Genomic DNA, 15365 nt, shown 5'->3' with positions numbered 1-15365 from the left:
AGTTTGGATGATTCCATCTCAGCAAATATGGTTACAGCAGTTGTTAAAGTGGCCATTCTGTGGATTTTTAACTACAGTCTTGATAAAGGTCTCTGCCTGTGGAGAGGGGAGGACTTTTCCCAACTAAAAGTGTGTAGATAGAGAAAGGAGAAGGAATACATAAAGCATCTGAACTTCAATAAAGCCTAGCAATTCTAATCTGTTAAAGGCATTGACTCAGCAAGCTCTCTACTATTTTAAGCAGAATTCTAATTTAGATGCTATTAATTAGAGTTCTTATGACCTAAACATACACATAATCCCTCTCCTTGGTAGCTTGCTTTTGCATCAGTGACTGAAACTCACCACAGCACTGCCTGGGATGAGCAGACCAAGCAGCTATCATTGTTTTTATGTCTGTAACTAAACCAACCCCTGGATGATTAAATCTGCAAGAAGGTGGAGTTTTGATTTAGGAATCTTATTACTTGGGGTTTTTAATGTTTCCTTTCCTGTTCTGAGGACAAAGGGTCTATACAACAATAGGCTGATCTCCTGTCTTTCATTTTAGCTTGCTTGTACTATGGGAGCATCAAAAGCTGGTGAAAGTTGTCATCTTCAAATAAATATCAAAAATCATGAAGTAGTTTCTTTATATTAGGAATCACTTTACAGAGAACAAAATCAACTGGAGCAAGCAAAACAAATATGCATGTCAGAGGAAAAACTGATGTGTTCTGATGCACTAATCAGCACCTGTCTCTGTTTCTTAGGGTTATAACTCCCCCCAGGAATACATTGCAACCCAAGGACCGCTGCCAGAAACTAGGAATGACTTCTGGAAGATGGTTCTCCAGCAAAAATCTCAAATTACTGTTATGCTTACTCAGTGTAATGAGAAAAGAAGGGTATGTAAGAAAACTTTGCTTGTGGTACAAAAAGAACCCACTCTGCAAAGATATTTATTTTCTGGTGGATGAGGTGTTTTTTTTACATTGTTTTCTGGTCATTAGGCAGCTTCATAATGAGAGCTGGAAGAGCACTCCATGCACTTATGGGAGGGGTTTCAGGGTAGTTAAGGGACTAGAGCACATTTCGCATGAGGAGAGGCTGAGGGAGCTGGGACTCTTCAGACTGGATAGAAAAAGAAAGTTCAGGAGAACGATGATCTGGATGAGGGCATTGAGTCCATCATCAGTAAATGTGCAGACCACACCAAGCTGGGGGCAGGAGTTGACCTGCTGGAGGATAGAGAGGCTTTGCAGAGGGACCTCGACAGGCTGGACAGATGGGCAGAATCCAGTGGCATGAGATTGAACACACCCAAGTGCTGGGTTCTGCACATCGGCCACAACAACCCCATGCAGTGCTACAGGCTGGGGTCAGAGTGGCTGGAGAGTGGCCAGGCAGAGAGGGACCTGAGGGTACTGGTTGACAGCAGCTGAACATCAGCCTGCAGTGTGCCCAGATGGCCAAGAGGGCCAGTGGCATCCTGGCCTGTATCAGGAACAGTGTGGCCAGCAGGAGCAGGGAGGTCATTCTGCCCCTGTACACTGCACTGGTTAGGCCACACCTTGAGTCCTGTGTCCAGTTCTGGGCCACTCAGTTCAGGAAGGATGTTGAGTTGCTGGAAGGTGTCCAGAGAAGGGCAACAAAGCTGGGGAGGGGTTTGGAGCACAAGCCCTATGAGGAGAGGCTGAGGGAGCTGGGGTTGCTTAGCCTGGAGAAGAGGAGGCTCAGGGGAAACCTTCTTGCTGTCTACAACTCCCTGAAGGGAGGCTGTAGACAGGCGGAGGCTGGTCTCTTCTCCCAGGCAACCAGCACCAGAACAAGAGGACACAGTCTCAAGCTGTGCCAGGGGAGGTTCAGACTGGATGTTAGGAGGAAATTCTTCACAGAGAGAGTGATTGGCCATTGGAATGTGCTGCCTGGGGAGGTGGTGGAGTCGCCATCACTGGAGGTGTTTAGGAGGAGACTTGATAGGGTGCTTGGTGCCATGGTTTAGTTGATTAGGTGGTGTTGGGTGGTAGGTTGGATGTGATGATCTTGAAGGTCTCTTCCAACCTGGTCTATTCTATTCTATTCTAGTCTAGTCTAGTCTAGTCTAGTCTAATCTTCTCACTGTGTATAAACACCTGATGTGAGGGAGCAGACAGTGGTGCCCAGTGACAGGACAAGAGGCAATAGAGTAGAATAAAATAGAATATAATTAACCAGGTTGGAAAAGACCTTCGAGATCATCGAGTCCAACCTATCAGCCTATCAACTATCTAATCAAGTAAACCATGGCAATGGGCACATATTAAACACATTACCAGGTGACACTGTGAGGGTGACTGACCACTGGCACAGCTTGCCCAGAGATAGGGGATTCTTATTCCCAGGAGATACTCAGAAGCAACCTGGACATGGTCCTGAGCAGGCTTCTCGAGACATTTCTGCTTTTTCGGATGATAGGTTGGACATGACGATCTCGAAGGTCTCTTCCAACCTGGTTAATTCTATTCTATTCTATTCTATTCTATTTTAGCAGGGCGGTTGGACAAGATGACATCCAGAGGTCTCTTCCAACCTCAGCTTTTCTGTGGTTCTGTGCTTCTAAGTTTAGATAATAATAAAACACAAGTATTATACTTTTCATTTTCCTTGGCATTAAAACAGAAATGTTTGGAGTGTAATTTAGGATTTTCTACACACATTCTTCCTCCCCATGCTTTGGTCCCTTTGGACCTCTTCTCTCAGGAAATATAACAATCTACAAAGACATTGCATTGCCATTCTGTGCTATACTAATGCTTCCCACCAGAAAACCTATGGATAGCTTACTTGCACAGGTATGTAAGTAGGAATGATCAAGCTGGAAGTCATGGCAGGATATACTACCTCCTGCTGCACCATCAAGTAGATAGTGCTGTAGCCATTTCCAAAGCTGTGTGCAGTATACTCCTCATTGTGCTTCTTAATACATGCTTATATATATTAATATTAATAGATTAATATGTATATTTGTATAAATATAAGCATCAGTATAAATGCTTACATTTTGAATATATTTTTATAATGCTTATATATATTACCTGGAGCACTGCATCCAGCTCTGGAGCCCTCAACACAAGGAGGACATGGACCTGATGGACTGGGTCCAGAGGAGGGCTGTGAAAATGATCAGGGGGCTGGAACACCTCTGCTACAAGCACAGGCTGAGGGAGCAGGGGATGTTCAGCCTGGAGGAGGGAAGACTCTGGGGAGACCCAAGAATGACTTTCCAGTACCTAAAGAAGGCCTACAAGGAGGCTGGAAAGAGACTGTTAACAAATGCCTGGAGTGATAGGATGAGGGGCAGTGCTTTTAAATTAGAGAAGAGTAGATTTGGATTGGATGTTAGGAACAAGTTCTTTACCATGAGGGTAGTGGAACATTGGAATGGGTTGCCCAGGGAGGTGGTTGAGGTCCCATCCCTGGACATACTCAAGGTGAGGCTCAAGAGGGCTTAGGGCAACCTTAGCAGGGAGGATGTCTTTGCTCACTACAGGGGGGTTGGACTAGATGGCCATGGAGGTCCTTTCCAACCCAAAGCACTCCATGATCTAAATACATGTATAAATATGTATTTGTTTATTTCCATTTCAGGTGAAATGTGATCATTATTGGCCTTTTACAGAAGATCCTGTTGCCTATGGGGACATCACGGTGGAGATGCTGTCAGAAGAGGAGCACACAGACTGGGTTTATAGGAATTTCCGAATTAGCTATGTAAGTCAAACACTTTGCACAGCCCTGCCAGAAGGAGAAGAATAATTTTTGGCATTCTGGCATTCTGTGGAAAAAAGTCTAAGAGAGATACCAGTGTCCTTACCCTCACTCTTACAGAATACACAATTAACCAGGTTGGAAAAGATCTTCAAGATCATTGAGTCTAATCTATCACCCAACACCATCTGATCAGCTAAACCATGGCACCAAGTGCCTCATCCAGTCTCTCTTTAAGCACTTCCAGTGATGGTGACTCCAGCACTTCCCTGGGCAGCACATTCCAATGGCCAATCTCTCTTTCTGGGAAGAACTTCTTCCTAACATCCAGCCCAAACCTCCCCGGCACAGCTTGAGACTGTGTCCTCTTGTTCTGGTGCTGGCTGTCTGGGAAAAGAGACCAACCCCCACCTGGCTACACCCTCCCTTCAGGTAGTTATAGACAGCAGTAAGGTCTCCCCTGAGTCTCCTCTTCTGCAGGCTAAACAACCCCAGTTCCCTCAGCCTCTCCTCATAGGGCTGTGCTCCAGACCCCTCCCCAGCTTTGTTGCCCTTCCCTGGACACCTTCCAGCAGCTCAACATCTTTTGTAAACTGAGGAACCCAGAAATGGAAACAGGACTCAAGGTGTGGCCTAACCAGTGCTGAGTACAGAGCACAATGACCTTCCTGCTCCTGCTGGCCATACTATTCTTGATACAGGCCAGGATGCCATTTGCCTTCTTGGCCACCTGGGCACACTGTTGGCTCATGTTCAGCCTACTCTCAACCAGCACCCCCAGGTCCCTCTCTGCCTGGCTGCTCTCCAGCCACTCTGACCCCAGCCTGTAGCACTGCATGTGGTTGTTGTGGCCAATGTGTAGAACCTGGCACTTAGATGTGTTCAATCTCATGCCCTTGGACTCTGCCCATCTGTCCAGTCAGCCGAAGTCCTTCTGCAGAGCTCTTCTGCCCTCTAACAGATAACTCCTGCCCCCAGCTTGGTGTCATCTGCAGATTTACTGATGACAGGAAAATGGCTAAGTCACAAATCCTTCCCCTAAAATTTTTGTATCTGTGATTTTTTCAGCAAACTGCAGGACCAGAGCTTTGAACATATTTTGTGGTGTTAGCAATCAGGCACAACAAATGTGTGAACAACCTCTTTTCTTTATCTCAGGCCTCAGTCCTGCTCAGCCATGTTAGTGGCTGTGTGTTATCAAAGTGCATGCAGAGCGAGGGCTAGGAGTGCAAACGTAACATTGGGCTGTTGGCATCTAATGAAATGATAATGAGACTGCAGTTTGCAGGTTAGGTAAACAGTCCTTCAAGATAATTAGGTCAGTCTGGCATTCATGTTTGAATACTGTTTACCTAAGGATCTCCTCTTGCCTGTGACTGGAGAGAGGGGACCACAGTAGGAGCATTTAGCCTGACCCCGAACGGCAAAACCAAACACAGTACTTGCCATGGATTTTGGTGATGACAGCTCCCACTCCTCCCTCTGTTTTGAGGGGTTTTTAAGTCTCAAAGGCAAAATGTGGTGTGTAGAGGATCTTATTTCACTGATGTATCATGATGTGACCATGTGCATTTTTCTAAATACTTCCTTTCTCTCTCTAGTGATTTTGAATTCCCTTTTGGTATTTTTCCCTTTGAAACTTGAAAGAAAAAACACCTCTCCAGAGTCCAATCTTGATTACTTGCCAACAGTGTTTTTCTTTATCTCTGTCAAGACAAGAAAAGGAGAGGGAATGGAACAGAAAGAGTAAGGGAAGCCTAAACTTGAAAAATGCAGCAATTCTTGATTTAAAAGCAAAATAAAAGCAAAATGCCATGAGGGGGAGGGGGGGGAAAGGACAAAAGAAAAATCCCCAACCCAGAAACAAAAGTTCATGTCCTTTTGATAATGATGGCCTGATATACTCTCCCAACTACTTGAAGGGAGGTTGTAGCCAGGTGGGGGCTGGACTCTTCTCCCAGGCCACCAACACCAGAACAAGAGGACATAGACTCAAGCTGCACCAGGGGAGGTTTAGGCTGGATGTTAGGAAGAAGTTCTTCATAGAAAGAGAGATTGGCCATTGGAATGTGCTGCCCAGGGAGGTGGTGGAGTCACCATCACTGGGGGTGTTTAGGAGGAGACTGGATGGGGTGCTTGGTGTCATGGCTTAGTTGATTAGATGGTGTTGGATGATAGCTTGGACTCGATGATCTCAAAGGTCTCTTCCAACCTGGTTTATTCTATTCTATTCTATTCCATTCCATTCCATTCCATTCTTTTTTAATGAACAACCATGTCAATTCTTGGCCACTGTTTTTGGCTTACTTTTACCTTCTTAGGCAATACTGGGGCGGGGGGCGGAACTAAACCCACCATAACCCAACAGAAAAACCCCTCAGTCTGACTGAGTGTGGCTGCACTTTTTCTACTCCTGTGAACATGCTGCTGTTCTGCTTCTCTGCCTAGGCTGATGAGGTGCAAGATGTGATGCATTTCAACTACACTGCCTGGCCAGATCATGGCGTCCCCACAGCCAACGCTGCCGAAAGCATCCTTCAGTTTGTACAGATGGTCAGGCAGAAAGCAGCAAAGAGTAAAGGCCCCATGATCATACACTGCAGGTAAATGCTTCAGAGAGATGAACTGAAGAGTGCTATTTGTTCAACAGATTGGGAAACCGTTGGAAGGAGAGATTTTGGGGTTCTGCTCACGTGCTAGCTGGAGCTGGTTCCCTCTGGAGTTAAGGATAAAGGATTAGTTCCTCTCTTTGAATACAGTGGGGCTGGGATTTCAACCTGCAGCCACAGACATGAAGGCACTGCTTTCTGGAGTGGCACTCTCCTCTGATAGCAGTAGTACCAGTATCACATGCTAACAGTTATATGGGGTTTTTCCCCTTTTATTTTGGAGGGAGAGTGTTTTATATGCTGTCAGATTTCTCTCTTATGCAGCAGCTGGCCTTTTATTATGATACTGACTACTTGGCCTCTGTGGGGGCAGCTGCCATGTTAGTGATATCATACTAGATTGGCTCCTGATTCAATCCTCCTAATTGATTTCAAACCTCCTTGTGGCTCCTCACAAAAGAGCTACTCACAACAGATACCTCAGAAACAGATGGTTTGCAGTGGATGACTATATGTACATTGTGGGTGACATACTCATAATGGAAGTCAAAGCTTAATCTCAGCCACATCACACACCCCAGAGGCTGCAGTTACACTGCTGCACAATGTGTCAGCACCCTCTTATCATTCCTGGTGCTGATGTGATAAACAGCACTTTACACACTTTTGAAAGCTTCTTCCCAGGAAACAGTCTTTTATATCAATATCATTGCTAGTTTCCTGATGAGGCACTTAGTGATCCACTGGAATGCAAAACAAGAGCAGCATTTGTAAAATGGCTGAAGGATTGCATGGCACTAAGTCTGACAGATGAACCAGCCTGCCTGGCCTCAGATTAGCTGCACCTGATGAGCTGCTTCTTGCAGTACCACTGCTTTTCCTCTGTGTCCACCTCAGAAAAGCTGTGACAGGAGCTTCATGCCTCTGTGTGTTTCAGTGCTGGAGTGGGACGAACAGGAACCTTCATAGCCCTGGACCGGCTCTTACAGCACATCCGTGACCACGAGTTCGTGGATGTTTTGGGCCTGGTGTCTGACATGAGGTCCTACAGAATGTCCATGGTGCAGACAGAGGTAAGAGAGTTCACTTCAGTGTTATCAGGGTAGCACTGGATCCATTTCATACCTCTCTGCAGCGTGTTCACATCCAGTGACTGCTCTTGCTCCTGAACACCTGACAGAGTAGCTCTGATTAGACACAATGAAGTTTGTCACGCTATTAATCTGCTGCATAGGTGGGTCTGGTAATACATCCACAGTCTCACTGTTGTCTTCCAGAGAGGATGAGTTATTCTCACCTCCTGTGAACTTCTAATGCATTTCTTACACATTAACACAAGAAACTGTCCAACCCTGTTGAAAAGACTTGGGCTTGCTGAGGGGATTAATGGCTTAATGGCAGCCTGTCACACTTGTCAATGACTTCAGTCATTTTCAGGCAATATAATGTACAGATCCACTTTATCTCAGGTGCAACCTGTTCCATTCCCCCATCATCACTCAGGTTATTAATAAGTTATTATGATGCCAGGAGGGCTCAGGTAGATTTTGTGATTCCCCAACTGCTATCTGTTACAATTGCAAGCTGTTATTTTGGGAGCTGATACCTCATTGTACACTTTGAGAGGCTGAGGAGGGAGAAACGAAGTTTTGCAGGCTGTTACTGTGAACTATCTGGGTTTTCATGTGCTTTCCCAGGTGCAAAAATGCCCTCTCATTTGGCCTTTTCTTCCAGGAACAATACATTTTTATTCACCAGTGTGTGCAGCTGATGTGGCAAAAGAAGAAGCAGCAGTTCTGCATCAGTGATGTCATATATGAGAATGTCAGCAAGTCCTAGTTCAGAGTCACAGGTGGTAAGTCAGGCAAGCCCAGCCCTGCACCATGCCCACATCCTTGTGTCCCAGCTGCTCAGCAGCAGCCAGCATCACACATGTTTGCTCCAGGAGCTTTGCTGTCAGTTTGGAGCTTTCCAGGCCTCATCACCCTCTGAGGTGATGTTCATGTGGAGAGCATGAAGAAAATCCCTCTAGCCTCTTGCAGTAAATAATCTGGTATATTTTCCATGGGACTGTAAGAGTTTATTGGCTCACTCATCATTTGAAGAAAAAGAGAATCTAGAAATACATCTGATCATTCCCTGCCACTTGCCACTGCTTACAAAGCTTAAAAGAGAGGAGGACTTAAATATCTTCAGTCATTCTCAAGTCACCTACCAACTGTCAGGTTACCAAGGCCAGCAGAGGTATGGGGATGCTCTGCCAGCACTGCTGTTGTGGCAACAGAGCCTTCTGGAGGGTTAGATGGCAACCAAAAAGCTCTGGCATGAAACATTGGGGAATTTTCTTCATAAATCTAGAACCAGGGAAGAGGCAGGGGCTCAAACTGGCACTGGCATAAGTGAAGTGACCATCTGGCCTTTCCACTGAGCCCCAGTGTCTGATCTGCTGCATACAGCCATCCCAGCTCAGTCCCTGGCTGCAGAGTAAAACACATGGCTCTGACCTACCAAGAGGTCTGCTGATGAGGACAAGCCGTGAGGATGAACATCACTGCTGTGTGAGCTAATGAGCAGTAATAACCCAGACATCCAGACATAACCTTAGTATTTGCTTTTGGGTGAAGCAGAAAGCTACAGGCTTCCCAAACAGCTGGAGGAGAGCTGAGCTGTGGGCACCCAGCCCTCTCCACTGTGTATCTCTGGTGTCACACACGCACCATTATTAACCTCTGTGTGCCACATTCCTGTGCCTGTAAAGGGACCCCCAACTTGCCTCACTTTTCCTACTGCTCACATCATTTATGGTCTAACCCAAGTCCCAGAGCCCAGCAAGCTGGTACTGGTAGGTGCAAGCCCAGCCTGTATTCAGGGCTGGTAAAAACCAACCACCGAGAACTGTAATGATTTCCTTTCCTTATTCCTAAAGCCCTGTGTTTGTTTGGTTCCAGGTGAGACCATGAAGCACACCCATCTTCCCTTGCTTCTGATGCATTTTCTTTTTCTTATGATGGTTTGAACAGCCAGTTGTTCTGCCACCAGAGACCACTGCTTTGCAGCAGACAATGAAAGAAAGGAACTTTGAACTTTCTGAAGCACTGGGGAGAAAAAGCCTTAACGAGCCTGCGGTGTCTTTTGAACTGTTTCATTTCTGGACTTCTGGGGTTTTTTTTTAAATACTGGACCAAATTCAACTAAACAACGTGAAGGAAAAGACACTAAATGTGCATAAAATAGATTGCTCCAGAGTGTTGGGCTTTTGTTGGGTACTTTTGGTTAATTTTGTTAATTATTTTGGTGTTTTTTTCTGTGCAGGTTGGGCTTAAGGTTAAAGTAAGTGCAATATTTTTTTAATGGTTGACTGAAGAGCTTTCTTCATGTGTCACTTGGTCTGTGCTAATGTCCATAGGAGAGCAGGCATTGTTAGTATCTAATAATACCTCATTAGTGAATAGCGAGGCATGAACATACATGAAGAACTCTGGAGATTGTGAAAAGGGGATGGGGGGGAGGGGGATGTTGCTGGGTACATGGATTTGATGGTTTCCTGCAGCACTGATGGGGCCTGGGGAGAGCACAGGACCCCAGGAATGGACTGACAAGCAGAAATCCAAACCGTGAAGCCTGAAGCTGAAGCAGCAGCCAGCACTGGGAGATGGGGTGGGTTTGGTTCTTTACTGTGCTACTAAATGCTAAGGAGAAGGAATGCTCTGTTTTGCCAACTTTTTGAGGCTTTTGTTTTAAATGAATCCGATGAAAGTGCAGCTGAGTTTCAAGAGCTGGGATATCTTAGACTCCATTACTATAGCATTTAACTGTCTGAGCAGTCTACGGTGCCTGTACCTCTCATTTGTTAATTATTTTTAATAAGTATTAACCCCATGTAAAAAAAGTGAAGTCGATTCAGGTTGGGGAGGTAGAGAAAGGTTTAAAAACAAAGGGGCTTTAATGGGTGGCACTGCTTCTGAGAGCCAGGAATTGCTGATGTTACAAAGACAAGGTTTGGGCATGTGAAGGGCTGGTGGTTGCTTTATCGTTACAAGGCTGCCAAAGCATCGGCCCGGATTCCTGCAGGGGCTTTGGGGTCAGGGAGGGGGGGCTCTTTTCTTTTTCACTGTCAGTTTCAGTTCTAGCCAGAATAATTAGCTCTATATTTCTCCTTTTTTTGGCTCTTTGTATAATTCTGGTACTTCATTGTGTATTGTGACATGGATGCTGTCAGGATGGATGCTGATGGCACTTTTGTAACCTGTTGCTTTGTGTCACCTCATTGGAAGTTAGCAGCAATGCTACTCAATTGTAAACAAACCAAACTTGAACTGAAAGTAAACACCCTGGATTGCTTACTTGTGAAGAAGTCACTATCAGCAGAACAGCACACACACCTCCACATCTGCTTTTTATTCATTCACCCCTCACAACCTGCTATTGCCTGGCAGGGTGACCTGGGTGTAGTTCAGTAGCTCAACTACTTCCAGGAGCCTGAGAACCTCCTTCAGATGACATTTGAAAATTGTTTTCTTCCAAGGAGTTATTCCACTGGCAGGTAACTAGGTGTACCTTCCTTTATTATCCACGTTGGCATCCTATCAGTTACAATGGAAAACTTGCTTCAGACTCTCCCATCTCTGATATGCAAAGCTGCAGAGACTTAACAGAATTCCCCAAATAAAAGAGGCCTTTGTGAGTGGTACTGAAGAGACAGGACTATACCTCAGATTATTAAATGACCATGATATGAATTGCCCCTGCTTCCCACCTTCTCTTTCCAGGCATCCAATACTGCTTCACCGTTGCCACCAAACCCAAAGGGGAGATGCTGACAGGATGCAGACAGACAGGTGCAAAAGGGGTGAGTGCCTTGTCTTCAGGGAGCAGAATGCTCACAAGAAGGGCTTCAGTGGTGCACTCTCATTTCACCAGTGTACCTCAGCTGGAAGGCTTGCCATTTCAGTATGAACAGCAAAGGTTTTCCTGGCCTAATTTGAACAGAAGGCAGAACTATAAAGGAGCACTTCTCCATTCAGACCCTGTCTTCATGATTTACAAAAAAATTCTATTTTAGCCTTCCATTATGTGTTCACTCAGAAAATATGTTCACACCCCTCTAGAGTACTAGCAGGTGAAAAAAAAAAAGTAAATAAACAAAGCCACAAATGCTCTTAATTTCTCATCTGCTGCCTCCTCCCTCCTGCTGGCCCTTGCCCATGGTGTCCACATTGGTTCCGTGTCATAGGCCAGAGTAAGCAGGTTACTTTTAAAGCATTCTTGTGCACACAAACTGTCACAGTGGGAGCTGGCTGTAACAGAAGCTTGGCTGAACATGGCAAGGTACTAGATTGCTGCAAAGATGCCAACATCACACTGCTGCAAACGATGCTGCCTCAATAGGCAGAATTTACTACACAGTTTTTGAGTGCATGTGAAAAACAGTATTCCATTTGCACAGGAACAGGTGTGTGTTTTTTCCTTTGACACCTGCTTAATCACAGAATCAATTGCAATGAAAAGTCCTTCAGAAAAATACCTTTTCCTGCCCCACATAGTATGTAAAACTCCATAACTGAGTATGCTGGGATGGCAGTGGAAAACATCTCTCCCAGAGTTCAAGGCATGAGTAAAGCACTGAAAGATTCTGGGAGACACTGTGGTTCAGAAGGCTCACACAGAGCCTTTCAGCCTGAACCAGCATATCCTACTGCTGGTTTTACCTTGTGGTGTTCCTTAGAAGCAAGTCCAAAGAAACAATGTTTTGGGTTTGTGCTGCATGTTGATGTGGTTTCCAGCACCTGCTTTAAAATAATTCCCAAGTCACTGCAGCTGTAAAGCTACCTGAAGCTTCAGGTTTTGTAAGGGGCTTATTGAATGATAGGTTTCCTGCCTATGGCTCTGCAGACACCACAGATGATCTATGTTGTTCTGTTGTCCTTACATTTACTGACCAAGATATAGGTCAAAGCAGTTCTGCACAGTGAGTGTCCATTAGTTGAAAGCAGGGCAGGTTTTCTCCTTGTTGCTTCATGCTGGGCATGCTGCCATGGAAGGAATGAACAAGAAAACCTCAGGACTTGTTTTAGAAGAGCTAAGAAGTTTTCAGAGCAACATGTGAAAGTGTTATCTCACCTAGTATGCCCTGTGCAGCGAGCCCTGGGTGTTCAGAACTGTTTCCTTCTATCTTCACACCAGGATTAAGAGCAGATTGGGAAGCCTTACTTGTGCTTTACTTCATTTTACAGTTGTTTTTTAATCTGTGACAAAAGAAAACAAAGTTGCCTCTTGTCAATCATTCACCATCATCATCTTGAGCACCAAAATGGCCCTTCCTGTCCCCTGTTCACTAGCCACACAGTCACACCACCTCCCTCCCACTTCTAACTTTTCAAGGGCTTGTGTGGAAACCGTAGTTTAATTCAAGCAAGCAAAAGCTGTTGTTTTCAGCCACTTCTTGTGAGAGGACAATGTTGGCATGGATGGGAGCAGAGTGGTTGAGCTGGGTGAATATATGCTTCTAAAACTCTCTCCCTCCACCCAGATAAAAAGGGTAGATTCCGTGGCAGCAAAACAATAAAGTAGTTCCTGTGTCACCAAAAGTGATTCCTTTTCTCACAGCTCATAAGGCACCTTGTTGACTTTTAAAGAACTGGATTTGTTTCCTTTTCAAAGACACGTTTCACATATCACATCTTTCTATAGCATTAGTGTAAAGAGAAAAACATCCTCATTGCTCAAGTCCTAAATAAAATGATTTTGAATGAAACATTGCATTTTACCACTGTTTTTGTTTAAGACACTGAGAATTTTGATGAAGGTATTTTATTTTCTTGTGAGGAAAAGAGGAAATCTCCTTCTGATTTCTTATAACTGCCAAGAAGCTGAAAACTCAAAAACTGTACAGCAGAGGGGTGAAGCTCCCTGCAGGGCCTTAAACTGCCAGGGAAGTTCCAGCAAAAAGGGAAATACCTGCCCTAATGCTGTTCAAATTTCACAGACTACAGCACAGGAAGCATGAAGTCTAGTTCAGCAAAGTTAAAGGGTAAAAGCCAACCAGAGTCATACTGGACTGATAAACCATTAGCAGTTAATCCAAAACCTGACACAATCAAACACAAACAAAGCAAGCAATTGCCTGCCAAGACCCCAGATTATTCACCTTAGCCTTTAAGGATATGGAAGGGGATTTGTTTCCCTCCCAGGTGTCACCAAAGACACCTCTGAGCACACTGACCACACTTGTCTGCCTCTTTCTGTGCAACTTTGCAGCTACACAGAATCCCAGGTTCAAAGAAACACTTGGAAAGCCTCCTCTTTTCTCTCCAAGACGGAAAATGTGGGGTGCTTCCACAAATTCTGTACTCTCAGAGCTGATGCCTCCTTCTGAGCAAAGGTAAACTATGCAGAATGCCCGAATAAGCTTGTAGAGGATACAAATGTTTCTTTTGTGTTTTGGTAACTAACAGGGCACAGAGGTGCAGGCAACCACCACAGTGCCTTTTATGAAATCAGACATACTTTCCACGAGAAAATAGTGGCTCTGTCTTTTTGAGTTCCAAAGATCATTTTAAAAGTTCCCTACTCCTGTACTTACAAGGAATGAAGCAGCTATGTAAGAGTAGCTTCAGACCTTCCTTTACTTAGTTAGAAAAGGGGACTTTGCTGTGCAGCAAACACTGTTCAGGTTAGGTATGAACCCTTACTAGAGAGGCGGGGGAAGAGGACATTTTCAGTGTGAATTAAAGAATGCATCAAGCCTTTGGAAGTCTGGGCCTGACCTCTAATGATAGGAGAGGCAATGAGACAGGCAAATTATCTCCCCCGCAGCTTTGTGTATAGGTTAAATGAATGAAGCATTATGCAGGTGTGCTGGTTCACGTGTTTCCTATTTTGGTGATTAACAGAGGAATACATTTCACCCTCATGCAATTCACCCACGTTTCTAAACGTTTCAGTCAAGTACTTTTCCTCTCCTTCCCAAGGAGGTATTTGAGAACCGTGTGGTACTTGCACAAAGACTCCAAGCGCGGCAGCACACCTGGTGAGTGATTACAGAACGTGGGAAGCCCATGGCGATCCGGGCGGCACCGAACGGCACCGAGCGGCGGAGCCATCGCGGCGAGCCGGGCGGCACCGAGCGGCGGAGCCAGAGCCTCCCCGGGGCATGCTGCGGAGAAGCAGCTGCGCCCTGCCCCGCAGGCCTCGGCGCAGAGGGGAGTCGAGGGGAGTCGAGGGGAGTCGAGGGGAGTCGAGGGGAGTCGAGGGGAGTCGAGGGGAGTCGAGGGGAGTCGAGGGGAGTCGAGGGGAGTCGAGGGGAGTCACGGAGCAGTGGGCGGGCGGTAAGGAGCAGACTCCATGTCCCGTCTCCCACGGCGGGGCCGCGCAGGTCGGCGGGGCGCGGGGCTGGCGGTGGGGTTGTGGGGTGGTGGGGCTGCGGTTCCGCGGCAAGCGCCGCTTCTGTTCGTGACCGCGGGGAATGACGAGCCATCGGCCATGCGGCAGGGTCAGGGGGGCGGGCAGCACGGGCCGGGATCCGGGACGTAGGAGGAGTCGCTGAGCGGCAGGTGGCGGTGGGGCAAGGAGACGCAGCAGCCCCGACCCGCCCGGCCCGGCTACGGGAAGAGGGACAGAGAGTGGGGAGAGGTTTCTCTGCAGACGCTGAGCGGCGTGTGCGGTAGGGATTTCCGTAGGGCTCCCTGCTAAGGGGGCGACAGGAAGGGTGATTGAGAGCCGTTTCATCTCTGCACCCCTAGTTTCCTGGCAGTGCATCCAGGTGTTCACCCTGATGGGTTTGCATTCTCCTGGAGTCAGAGTCATGGCAAGGACTGAGGCCACTCTGACACAACTGCGGTGGGAGCTTCTGTGAAAACCATCCTGCCCCCACCGCCGGAGAGCTTCATGGAGATAAAATAAGTGTGTTTCTCTCTCCTGTTGTTTGTTTGTGTTGTTTTTTGTTTTGTTTTTCTTTTGGTGTGTGATCAAGGGAATATCAGGCTTGCAACAGAATTTCTCTGATATGTGGAGTACTTACCAAGATAA

At 46.2% G+C, this 15365-nt stretch overlaps 1 protein-coding gene across 1 annotated transcript in view; it reads left to right on the top strand.

Annotated features, from left to right (window-relative positions):
* PTPRO (protein tyrosine phosphatase receptor type O) overlaps nt 1-10182 on the top strand; it is a 228235-nt gene extending 218053 nt beyond the window's left edge. Inside the window, exons 22-27 of the mRNA XM_054167854.1 lie at nt 753-887; nt 3610-3732; nt 6178-6332; nt 7276-7411; nt 8073-8193; nt 9287-10182. Of these exons, the coding sequence (XP_054023829.1) occupies nt 753-887; nt 3610-3732; nt 6178-6332; nt 7276-7411; nt 8073-8177 (654 nt within the window). The 3' untranslated portion in view covers nt 8178-8193; nt 9287-10182. The remainder of the gene's footprint in view (nt 1-752; nt 888-3609; nt 3733-6177; nt 6333-7275; nt 7412-8072; nt 8194-9286) is intronic.
* The last annotated feature ends 5183 nt before the right edge of the window (nt 10183-15365 follow it).

Source organism: Dryobates pubescens, chromosome 15 (genome assembly GCF_014839835.1).
Source record: "Dryobates pubescens isolate bDryPub1 chromosome 15, bDryPub1.pri, whole genome shotgun sequence".
Taxonomy (NCBI): Eukaryota; Metazoa; Chordata; class Aves; order Piciformes; family Picidae; genus Dryobates; species Dryobates pubescens.
The sequence above is the reverse complement of the archived record's forward strand: the minus strand, read 5'-3'. Positions and strand labels throughout refer to the sequence as shown.